The 12,525-nt window shown below is 45.0% G+C and overlaps 1 protein-coding gene across 2 annotated transcripts in view; it reads right to left on the bottom strand.

The window, feature by feature from the left end:
- Window positions 1–6,051, bottom strand: part of LOC106612100 (autophagy-related protein 2 homolog A) — a 51,242-nt gene extending 45,191 nt beyond the window's left edge. The window contains exons 1-13 of one of the 2 annotated variants that reach the window (XM_014212954.3): window positions 5,504–6,051; window positions 4,921–5,083; window positions 4,410–4,559; window positions 4,054–4,156; window positions 3,606–3,744; window positions 3,147–3,335; window positions 2,901–3,000; window positions 1,513–1,683; window positions 1,136–1,327; window positions 781–1,039; window positions 532–673; window positions 307–405; window positions 15–173 (exon numbers count right to left, since the gene is read on the bottom strand). In XM_014212954.3, the coding sequence (XP_014068429.3) occupies window positions 15–173; window positions 307–405; window positions 532–673; window positions 781–1,039; window positions 1,136–1,327; window positions 1,513–1,683; window positions 2,901–3,000; window positions 3,147–3,335; window positions 3,606–3,744; window positions 4,054–4,156; window positions 4,410–4,559; window positions 4,921–5,083; window positions 5,504–5,674 (2,037 nt within the window). In that variant the 5' untranslated portion in view covers window positions 5,675–6,051. The remainder of the gene's footprint in view (window positions 1–14; window positions 174–306; window positions 406–531; window positions 674–780; window positions 1,040–1,135; window positions 1,328–1,512; window positions 1,684–2,900; window positions 3,001–3,146; window positions 3,336–3,605; window positions 3,745–4,053; window positions 4,157–4,409; window positions 4,560–4,920; window positions 5,084–5,503) is intronic. The other variant, XM_014212955.3, reaches the window with a different exon arrangement.
- Between the last annotated feature and the right edge of the window lie 6,474 nt (window positions 6,052–12,525).

The following is a 12,525-nucleotide window of genomic DNA, read 5'->3' as shown; positions in this document are numbered from 1 at the left end:
TGCTAAGTGTTTACCTGTGTGTGGACGGGTCCTCCTCCTGTCTGTGTGGGACAGTGGCTGCAGGCTCTGCTCAGAGGCTCCAGTCGACTCAGTATGTCCAGGTCCAACTCAGCACTCAGCTCTCCCAACTCTACCCTCACTACACTGTCTCTACGCACCACACGCTGCCTCCCCTGCAATACAGAGACATTGACATATCAGGAGGGGGTAGCAGGTTAACAGAGGCGACCAAAACAGACTGAATTAATGACATATTAGCTTTTGAACATGACGCCAACACACAACATGGACACTGTCCTGGTTTACCTTGCGCAGGTGTTTCTCTGTGAGACTGTAGTGTAGCTGTGCACACGGTCTGGCTGTAGCTCCCACTGTGAACATCCCAGCACGCTGGAACTGGAGCAACTAGAGAGGGAGGAAAGAGGAGAGAAGAGTTATATCCTGGGCAATGCTAACCCCAGCTGTAGCACACTTATGTTGAATGGGGTGTTAAAGTCCTCAGATCATCTCAAATAACAGCCCCAGTCATACCTCAGTGTATTGGGGCTTTCCTGGCTCCCAGAGACACTCAAGCAGCTCTAGCCTACTGAAGGATAGGTCAGAGGTCATAGCACGGGAGTGGCGACCTGCACTGCGCATCTCACACGCCACCTGTACCGCTGCTCCAGTCATCCTGAGAGATAGAGAAAATGATTATTTACGGGTATGTAGGGCAGGCTGGTGTGTTGGTATATCTGAGGAGTGGTGGCCAACGTTGAAGAGGCTATTGTGTGTTTGTACCTGAGGTGTGAGTGGGGGCAGGCTTTAGCGAAGCTAGCTCTGAGGTGGTGGAAGTCTCTCTCGCTGAACATGCTGTCTTTGAAGAAGGCCAGCTCCCGGAAGAACACCTGAGACACCTGGGTCAATGAGGACACTCCGTCCGGCCCGGGGTGTGGTTCCCGCTCCAGTAGGGTTAGGGTGAGCCCGCCAAGCGAGAGGCGGAGCAATGCCTCTGGTTTCAGGGGCTCAGATTGGCTACGTCGCCCTGGACGAGGAGAGGCTAATAAGATGAATCAGGAAGATAGGTTGTATAATATAGATTATGTTATCTGTGAAACGTGTACAAAACAGTGTAGTAAGATGTTGTGAGTGTTACCTGGTATTCGGTTACACTGGGGCAGGCTGGATAGTGATCCTGGTACAGGATAACGCCTGGGACCCTGTGGAAGGCCCTGGGCATAGCTAGCCTGGCTGTGTGTAGACGACGCCATGCTGTCGGAGAGAGAGCTGCCAGAGAGCGCTGACGTCACACTGCTAGTCATACCAGGACCCATGGAGAAGAACATATCTGAAAGAGAGAGAGTGTAAACAGAGAAAAGGTACATTATGCTTCACATGTCAAGTTCAACTAATCTCTCACAGAAATGTCAAGAACGCAAATTATGCAGCAGCAAACAAAAGCTAATGTGACCTCAAATTCACTAGCCTCCATATTGCATTCTAACTATAGCTGCCCTCCACTAACCCACGTACCCCCGTTCTCCAGACCGGTGAGGTAGGGCTCCATCTCGGGCTCTTCATCCCAGTCCGGATCTCCATCTCCGGGGCTGGAGCTCAACTGTTTGCTCAAGTCCTCCTCTATCAGACGCAGGTCCTCAGAGTCCAGGGGACGGCTGTGAACCCCAGCACCACTGGCTTCAGGCTCTGGTAGGACAGACAGGGCGGAATCATACAGGCTCTGGTAGGACAGACAGGGAGGAACCATACAGGCTCTGGTAGGACAGACAGGGAGGAACCATACAGGCTCTGGTAGGACAGACAGGGAGGAACCATACAGGCTCTGGTAGGACAGACAGGGAGGAACCATACAGGCCCTGGTAGGACAGACAGGGAGGAACCATACAGGCTCTGGTAGGACAGACAGGGAGGAACCATACAGGCCCTGGTAGGACAGACAGGGAGGAACCATACAGGCTCTGGTAGGACAGACAGGGAGGAACCATACAGGCCCTGGTAGGACAGACAGGGAGGAACCATACAGGCTCTGGTAGGACAGACAGGGAGGAACCATACAGGCCCTGGTAGGACAGACAGGGAGGAACCATACAGGCTCTGGTAGGACAGACAGGGAGGAACCATACAGGCTCTGGTAGGACAGACAGGGAGGAACCATACAGGCTCTGGTAGGACAGACAGGGAGGAACCATACAGGCTCTGCAGTACAGTGTGGATGAAGATCTGCATGGTTAAAAGACACTGAACTGTGGATCCAAATAAAGTGTGTTCAGTTAAGTGAGTTTTGTTCCACTGTCAATGACATTAGGATGTGGAACTAAGACACATACACTAACTGTATAAAACATTAGGAACACCTTCCTAATATTACGTTTCCCCCCCTCAGAACAGCCTCTATTCATCAGAGCATGGACTCTACAAGGTGTCGAACACGTTCCACAGGGATGCTGGACCATGTTGACTCCAACCACTCCCACAGTTGAGACCAGTTGGCTGGATGTCCTTTGGGTGGTGGACCATTCTTGATACACACGGAAACTGTTGAGCGTGATAACCCAGCAACGTTGCAGTTCTTGACACAAACCGCTGCGTCTGGCACCTACTACCATACCCCGTTCAATGGCACTTAAATATTTTATCTTGCCCATTCACCCTCTGAACGGCACACACACAATCTATGTCTCAATTGTATCAAGGCTTAAAAATCCTTCTTTAACCTGTCTCCTCCCCTTCATCTACACTGATTGAAGTGGATTTAACAAGTGACATCAATAAGGGCTCATAGCTTTCATCTGGATTTACATGGTCAGTCTATGTCATGAAAAGAGCAATTCCTAATGTTTTGTATATACAGTGTAGGTGGAATGCAGGTTGGGAGGTACAGGCAAACCAGTTCCTTTACTCACCTGTGTCGATGCAGAGGGCAGACAGAAGGTCGGTCAGGTGAGTGATCTGGTCTGGAGAGAGCAGCAGGTGGAGGCAGCCCACCTTCCCATCCAGCTCCAACTGAAAGATAAGGAGAGACAATTGGCTGTAATAACAGACAGAACAAGACAAAAGCAAAACTGTGTTCTTAAACTAGGTTAAGCACACAGGAAGGAAGTGAACCAAACCACAGACAAAAACACTGGCAGACAGACACACACACACACCTTAGGTCCAGGCAGCATGTCGTTCTGTTTGATCTTGACCGTGGTCTCCATGAAGCCAGAGCAGCTGCCGATGAGGAGGGGCCGCTGGGTGGCCAGAGGGAGGGAGGTGGCTGGAGGGTCATTGTCCTCCCCCTCAACTTCCTCTTCGCTGGCTGAGGCTGAGCCAGGGGTGTCAGCTCTTAAAGGACCCTGAGGAGGAGAGAAAGATTACCAGGGTTAACCCTTAGCACCACTGGTTGGTAGAGTCTGTCAGCCCCAAGTCTCATATTGCCTCTCACACTAGAGGGAGAGCGAGAGGAAATACTGTACGAGCGTATGTGAATAGTTTCTAAGTTAATATTTAGACTCTATAAGAGTTGTGTGTTATATTGGGACCCAATGTGAGTATATGCATGTGAGAGTGACAGTGTACATGAGGGGGTTGATAAGTGCCATGGTCAATGTGAAACTGTATGCTACCTGGGGCCCTCCGGTGGTCTCGTACAGCAGTTGAACAGAGCTGAGCTGGAGGATCTTGTGCAGGAAGGCAGGGGGCTGGTGGATGTCCACAGGCACCGTCTGGCTGGGGTCCTTTACCGCCTCGTCACAGTACTCCAGCCTACAGCGCACCACACAGTCACCGGGGGCAGAGATGAGCACTCAGCACAATAATGCTAGATCACCGTCAACCTCAGTCAAAACACCCACCACACACACATTCACCATACAAGCTCTGCCAAAGATAGTGAAGCTTCTCCAAGGTTCAAAGGTTCTCTTTGGATCTACAGACAAATCCAGTGACAGTTTGGCATTGCAAGTTTGAATCAAGTGTTTTCTCATCTCCTTTCCTTCCTGACTTCTAAACTGGTCAAAGGTAAACAGACAACCACAAGAAGTGTGAGTGTCAGTGTGGTGAGAACCAACATACCGTTTGATGTGCACCTCTAAGGCAATGCCCGTCTCCATGTCCAGGGGCTGGTGCTCGATTCGGATGATGGTGTCCAGGAGGGTGACTTTTATCCGACGCAGGACTGCAACACAACACAAACAGGGACTATCACTAAGCATATTGGTCACAAAGACACTAACAAGGGGCACCAGTGATGTGATATGAGTCCTTATTTCACAAGCTTGAACATGATGGTACACAACTGACTCAGCAGTTTGAAAATGAAAGAACAAATATGTTATCTTCAAAAAGGCACTATAACCAACTATAGGAAAACAGGTGCATGCTTTTCACTGCCATGCACACGTGCAAACAAGGCTTACACATTGACTCACCAGTCTCAATAGTTTGTGCAAACATCTCCAAGCCCTCCAGTGGAGCGGGCGGCTCCTCGGACACCTCAGGGGGGTCCTTTAGGCACTCCTGGGCCAGCTGCATGCTGGAGGTCATGCATGTGGACCAGCCCTGGGAGTCCAAACCCCCACCTACACGTAAGCAGAAAAAAAACAAGGCATAATTCAGTGACTGTAATCAATGCTAAGTGATGACTCATGGACACACTGTACTGTATGACTGAGCAACAGTCATTTGTTAATTGGTTTGTAGCTGGCTCTGAAAAATGTTGGGCCTGGGATAGTGCAACACATCTTCTCTTGAGCTCTGACATTGGTTTACAACAACGAGTTAGCTAGTACTAGACAACTGTATTTGTCTTGGTTGACAATGACATTCTAAAAGGTAGCTAACTAATCAATGGTTACCACAACTTCCTTCCTGAACCTGATAGGCCTGAGGCAATGACAGGAACAATAACAAGGTAAGACTGGCTGTCAGGCTGAGACTTACGGGTCCTGTACTTGGGTCTGCATGTTATCTGAAGGCCTGAGATGACGAGGGTGCAGTGGTCAGTGACAAGAGCTGACCAGGGAATTGTGACCTCTATGCTGCTCACAAACCCATCCACAATCTCAAGTGGAGCCCCAAGAGACTCCAAGAGCTCGTTGACTGCCTGGGGGGAGGGAAGGAAGGAAATGGGCGATGAGAAATGAATAGAGATGAGTGGAAGATGATGTTGGAAAAAGATACACCGTGTCCTACAATAAACAGCTGGTGGAAATGGCGTCAGGCAATGGTTTTGTCTGATGTGCAGATTGAAAGTGAGTGAGTTTGCGAGACTTAAGTTATATACAGTATATTTCAACTGAACTGCAGGGACACTGGATGAGGCGAGTTATTTTCCAATCAGATGCTGACAAAAATATTTATCGGAACTGCTGTTCCTTGAACTCACGAGAAGCGTTGATATTGTTGTTATACTCAAGTCCTGAAAATGCGAAAAAAAAATTGAGGGTCGGAGTGCATGGGAACACACAAAAGGGACCAGCTGTTCCTTGACAGTTAAACTGCCTTACTACTTTGACTAACTCACCCAAACATCGATGTTGATTTCTTTGATGACACCACTACCATTGTACAGGTCCAAACTCAGCTGTTCCAAACTCAGTCGTTCTTGAAAGAAGTGACCGAGGTAATGCTGTAAGAGGTACCGACAGGCCCGCTTCTTGATTGAGCCTGACCAGGGGAAAAGCCAGCGAGACATAGGGCCAGCGAGTTCAGGGTGAGGGAGCGATGAGGCGATGGAGGAAAACGAATGCGAAAATAGTCCTCCGGCAACTGCATAACAAACAAAACAAAGTGTACTAACGAAGAACGAGCTACAGGACTGGTTAGCTAGCTAGCTAGAGCCTAGTAGGGGTCTAAGGAAGGGGGTAACCCGTCTCTCGGAAATCCTTTGTGTCCGGACCGATGAGTCCAACGTCGTTTTACAAGACGTTATACTTGTTGTTTCAGTTCCTCTTTTAACGGTATTTATGTCTAAACTTGGCGACAGGTCCTCATGCATATCTCCCGTTTCTCAGGATTGTTTATTGTTTTCATACGCGAATTGATTGTACGGTGGGGGACGTCATTGCGTCAGTTGCGAAAGCCGAAAGTTAGATTTATAAATACGCCATCTTTGGAAGGTCAAAACCAAACTGTATGCGTTCCTCTGCCCAGGCGTTGCTGTTACATGCCATGTCTTAGCTACAACGCTTGGATTGTTATTTTAGGTATCAGATAACCACGTTAGTGTTCAAAACAATTGGGAACTCGGGAAATCTCCGATTATCAATTAAATCAATAGAAATGGCTTTAGTGTCATGGGAAACATGTTAATAACATTGGCAAAGCAAGTGAAATAGATAATAAACAAAAGTGAAATAATTAATAAAAATGTAACAGCATTACACTCACAAAAGTTCCAAAAGAATAAAGATGACATATTATGTCTATATACAGTGTTGTAACGATGTGCAAATAGTTTGAGTACAAAAGGGAAAATAAAAAAACATAAATATGGGTTGTATTTACAATGGTGTTTGTTCTTCACTGGTTGCCCTTTTCTTGTGGCAACAGGTCTGCTGTGATGGCACACTGGTATTTCACCCAATAGATATGGGAGTTTATCAAAATTGGATTTGTTGGGTCTGTATAATCAGAAGGAAATATGTATTTAATATGGTAATAGATTTTGCAGGAGGTTATGAAGTGCAGCTCCGTTTTCACCTCATTTTGTGGGCAGTGTGCACAAAGCCTGACTTACTTGAGAGCCAGGTCTGCCTATGGCGGCCTTTCTCAATAGCAAGGCTATGTTCAGAGTCTGTACATAGTCAACATTTTCCTTAATTTTGGGTCAGTCACAGTGGTAAGATATTCTGCCACTGTGCTATCTCAGTGTTTAGGGCCAAATAGCATTCTAGTTTGTTCAGTTTTTTTGTTAATTCTTTCCAATGTCTCAAGTAATTATCTATTTGTTTACTCATGATTTGGTTGGGTCTAATTGTGTTGCTGTCCTGGGGCTCTGTAGGGTCTGTTTGTGTTTGTGAACAGAGCACCAGGACCAGCTTGCTTAGGGGACTTTTCTCCAGATTCATCTCTCTGTAGGTGATGGCTTTGTTATGGAAGTTTTGGGAATCGCTTCCTTTTAGGTGGTTGTAGAATTTAACGTCTCTTTTCTGTTTTTTGATAATTAGCGGGTATCGGCCTAATTCTGCATTATTTGGTGTTTGTCCCATTTTGTGAATTCTTGGTTGGTGAGCGAACCCCAGACCTCACAACCATAAAGGGAAATGGGTTCTATAACTGGTTCAAGTATTTTTTGCCAGATCTCAATTGGTATGTTGAATTTTATGTTCCTTTTGATGGCATAGAAGGCCCTTCTTGCCTTGTCTCTCAGATCGTTCACAGCTTTGTGGAAGTTACCTGTGGAGCTGATGTTTAGGCCGAGGTATGTATAGTTTTTTGTGTGCTCTAGGGCAACAGTGTCTAGCTGGAATTTGTATTGTGGTCCTGGCAACTGGACCTTTTTTGCAACACCATTATTTTTGTCTTACTGAGATTTACTGTCAGGGCCTAGGTTTGACAGAATCTGTGCAGAAGATCAAGGTGCTGCTGTAGGCTCTCCTTGGTTAGGGACAGAAGAACCAGATCATCAGCAAACAGTAGACATTTTACTTCAGACTCTAGTAGGGTGAGGCCGGGTGCTGCAGACTGTTCTAGTGCTCTCGCCAATTTGTAGTATATGATGAAGAGGGTGGGGCTTAAGCTGTATCCCTGTCTCACCCCACGTCCCTGTGGAAAGAAATGTTTGTTATTTGCCCATGTTTGTGTACATGGATTTTATAATGTCATATGTTTTTCCCCCAACACCACTTTCCAACAATTTGTATAGCAGACCCTCATGCCAAATTGAGTCAAAAGCTTTTTTGAAATCAACAAAGCATGAGAAGACTTTGCCATTGTTTTGGATTGTTTGTGTACTTAGTCCCCTCCTGGACTCCCTGTTCACCCACGACTGCGTAGCTAAACACGTCTCCAACACCATCATTAAGTTTGCTGATGACACAACAGTGGTAGGCCTGATCACTGGCAACGATGAGACAGCCTATAGGGAGGTCAGAGAACTGGCAGTGTGGTGCCAGGACAACAACATCTCCCTCAATGTGAGCAAGACAAAGGAGCTGATCGTGGACCACAGGAAAAGGCGGGACAAACAGGCCCCCATTAACCTGTCTGGGCGAGGTGTGCGTTCCACCTAGTCAACAGCCAGTGGAATCACGTGGCGCGAAATACAAATACCTCAAAAATGCTATAACTTCAATTTCTCAAACATATGACTATTTTACACCATTTTAAAGACATTAGATTATGTCAGGAGAGTACCCTGCCAAAAATAATCACACAGCCATTTTCAAAGCAAGCATATATGTCACAAAAACCAAAACCACAGCTAAATGCAGCACTAACCTTTGATGATCTTCATCAGATGACACTCCTAGGACATTATGTTATACAATACATGCATGTTTTGTTCAATCAAGTTCATATTTACATCAAAAAACTGCTTTTTACATTAACATGTGATGTTCAGAACTAGCAAACTTCCGGTGAATTTACTAAATTACTCACGATAAACGTTCACAAAATACATAACAATTATTTTAAGAATTATAGATACAGAAAATTTCTTCAACCTCCAGAGGTTGAAGAGGCACTGTTGCCCCTTCTTCACCACACTGTCTGTGTGAGTGGACCATTTCAGTTTGTCAGTGATGTGTACACCGAGGAACTTGAAGCTTTCCACCTTCTCCACTGCGGTCCCGTCGATGTGGATGGGGGGTGCTCCCTCTGCTGTTTCCTTAAGTCCACGATCATCTCCTTTGTTTTGTTGACAGTTCCCGCTCAGCCCAGTCATTGAGTGAGAGTTGATATTGTTGATCAATTGGTGAAAAAAATAAAAATAATTCCTGTCCATTTTCTCTGCAGTCGGATGAATCAACTGATGTCAGTGGGGAAGCCCGTTGATTGCGTTTGTGCGATACAGAGAGATTTCGCTAATTAATGAGCACATTCTGTTCTGCAAGAAGCTTACGGAGAGTACAGGTGAAGATGTGTTTCACGTTATTGACTGCTCATTCTCGGCGTTCAATCAGGATTGGAAATCCTGTGTTCATGTGTGCACGGATCATGCAGCATCAATGCACGGGATAGTGAAATGATTAATTGCCCACAAAAAGGTCTGTATCATTCACAGAGAGGAATTGGCTAGCAAGAGAATGAGTCCTAGGTTACATTATGTTTTGAATGACGCAGTGAAAGTGATTCACTTTATCTCGTCCGGGCCTCTGAATCATTGACCGTTTGAAAGGCTCTGTGATGACAGTGTGACTGAGCACCAGCAGCTACTGCTTCACGCCGACGTCCATTGGCTATCAAGAGGTTAAACGCTAAAGAGGCTTTTTGAGCTGGGTGCCAAAGTAAGTGATTTTCTGTCTGAGCACTCACACCCCCTTGTGGATGTGTTCGAGGACACAGACTGGGGAGCACTCCTTGCCTATCTTGCTGATGTGTTCAGTAAACTGCCTGCTATATTGTGGATAAAGAGTTACCTGTCTAACAGAACACAGAGGGTGTTCTTTAATGGAAGCCTCTCCAACATAATCCAGGTAGAATCAGGAATTCCCCAGAGCAACTATCTAGGCCCCTTACTTTTTTCAGTATTTACTAACGACATGCCACTGGCTTTCAGTAACGCCAGTGTGTCTATGCGGATGACTCAACACTATACATGTCAGCTACTACGGCGACTGAAATGACTGCAACACTTAACAAAGTGCTGCAAATAGTTTCAGAATGGGTGGCAAGGAATAAGTTGTTCCTAAATATTAAAAAAGTAAAAGCATTGTATTTGGGACAAATCATTCACTAAACCTGAAACTTCAACTAAATATTGTAATAAATCATGTGGAAATTGAGCAAGTTGAGGTGACTAAACTGCTTGGAGTAACCCTGGATTGTAAACTGTCATGGTCAAAACATATTGATACAACAGTAACTAAAATGGGGAGAAGTCTGTCCATAATAAAGCGCTGCTCTACCTTCTTAACAGTACTATCAACAAGGCAGGTCCTACAGGCATAGTTTTGTTGCACCTAGACTACTGTTCAGTCATGTGGTCATGTGCCACAAAGAGGGACTTAGGAAAATTGCAATTGGCTCAGAACAGGGCAGCACGGCTGGTCCTTGGATGTTCACAGAGAGCAAATATTAATAATATGCCTGTCAACCTCTCCTGGCTCAAAAGTGAAGGCAGGGTAAAGTGACCAGGCATCAGGATAGATAATAATAAGGTATTTAAGGTAGATATGTACATGAAGGCAGGGTAAAGTGACCAGGCATCAGGATAGATAATAATAAGGTATTAGAGGTAGATGTGTACATGGAGGCAGGGTAAAGTGACTAGGCATCAGGATAGATAATAATAAGGTATTTGAGGTAGATATGTACATGAAGGCAGGGTAAAGTGACTAGGCATCAGGATAAATAATAATAAGGTATTTAAGGTAGATATGTACATGAAGGCGGGGTAAAGTGACCAGGCATCAGGATAGATAATAATAAGGTATTTAAGGTAGATATGTACATGAAGGCAGGGTAAAGTGACCAGGCATCAGGATAGATAATAATAAGGTATTTAAGGTAGATATGTACATGAAGGCAGGGTAAAGTGACCAGGCATCAGGATAAATAATAATAAGGTATTTAAGGTAGATATGTACATGAAGGCAGGGTAAAGTGACTAGGCATCAGGATAAATAATAATAAGGTATTTAAGGTAGATATGTACATGAAGGCGGGGTAAAGTGACCAGGCATCAGGATAGATAATAATAAGGTATTTAAGGTAGATATGTACATGAAGGCAGGGTAAAGTGACCAGGCATCAGGATAGATAATAATAAGGTATTTAAGGTAGATATGTACATGAAGGCGGGGTAAAGTGACCAGGCATCAGGATAGATAATAATAAGGTATTTAAGGTAGATATGTACATGAAGGCGGGGTAAAGTGACCAGGCATCAGGATAGATAATAATAAGGTATTTAAGGTAGATATGTACATGAAGGCGGGGTAAAGTGACCAGGCATCAGGATAAATAATAATAAGGTATTTAAGGTAGATATGTACATGAAGGCGGGGTAAAGTGACCAGGCATCAGGATAGATAATAATAAGGTATTTAAGGTAGATATGTACATGAAGGCGGGGTAAAGTGACCAGGCATCAGGATAGATAATAATAAGGTATTTAAGGTAGATATGTACATGAAGGCGGGGTAAAGTGACTAGACATCAGGATAGATAATAATAAGGTATTTAAGGTAGATATGTACATGAAGGCAGGGTAAAGTGACCAGGCATCAGGATAGATAATAATAAGGTATGAGGTAGATATGTACATGAAGGCAGGGTAATGTGACCAGGCATCAGGATAGATAACAATAAGGTATTTGAGGTAGATATGTACATGGAGGCAGGGTAAAGTGACCAGGCATCAGGATAGATAATAATAAGGTATTTGAGGTAGATATGTACATGAAGGCGGGGTAAAGTGACCAGGCATCAGGATAAATAATAATATGGTATGAGGTAGATATGTACATGAAGGCAGGGTAAAGTGACCAGGCATCAGGATAGATAATAATAAGGTTAATAATAAGGTATTTAAGGTAGATATGTACATGAAGGCGGGGTAAAGTGACCAGGCATCAGGATAGATAATAATAAGGTATTTAAGGTAGATATGTACATGAAGGCGGGGTAAAGTGACCAGGCATCAGGAAAGATAATAATAAGGTATTTAAGGTAGATATGTACATGATGGCAGGGTAAAGTGACTAGGCATCAGGATAGATATCTACCTCAAATACTTTATTGTTATGTACATGTTATGTACATGAAGGCAGGGTAAAGTGACTAGGCATTAGGATAGATACGAAGAGTAAGTTAAGAACAGAGGAGCACCAGCAAATGATGGGTGTAAAAGTGTGTGTGTGTAATATGTATGTATTTGTTTTGTGTCGGATGGCAGGGAGTTTGGCCCCAGTGATGTACTGGGCTGTCCCCATCACCCTCTGTAGCTCTATGCAGTCAAGGGCGGTGCATGTTCCATACCAAGCGGTGATGGAGCCAGTCAAGATGCTCTTGATGGTGCAGCAGTAGAACTTTTTGAGAATCTGAGGGCCCATGCTAAATCTTTTTAGCCTCCTGAGGAGGAAGAGGTACTGCCGTGCACTCTTTACAACTGTGCGGGTGTGTGTGGACCATGTTAAGTCCTTAGTGATGTGGACGCCAAGGAACTTGAACTCTCGACCCGCTCCACTACAACCCTGTCAATGTGAATTGGGCTCTCCCCTCCCTGTATATAGCTCCACATTGATCTGGTACTGGTACTCCCTGTATATAGCTGCACATTGATCTGGTACTGGTACTCCCTGTATATAGCTCCACATTGATCTGGTACTGTACTCCCTGTATATAGCTCCACATCGATCTGGTACTGGTACTCCCTGT

The sequence above is a fragment of the Salmo salar genome, chromosome 09 (genome assembly GCF_965601325.2).
Source record: "Salmo salar chromosome 09, fSalSal1, whole genome shotgun sequence".
NCBI lineage: Eukaryota > Metazoa > Chordata > Actinopteri > Salmoniformes > Salmonidae > Salmo > Salmo salar.
The sequence above is the reverse complement of the archived record's forward strand: the minus strand, read 5'-3'. Positions and strand labels throughout refer to the sequence as shown.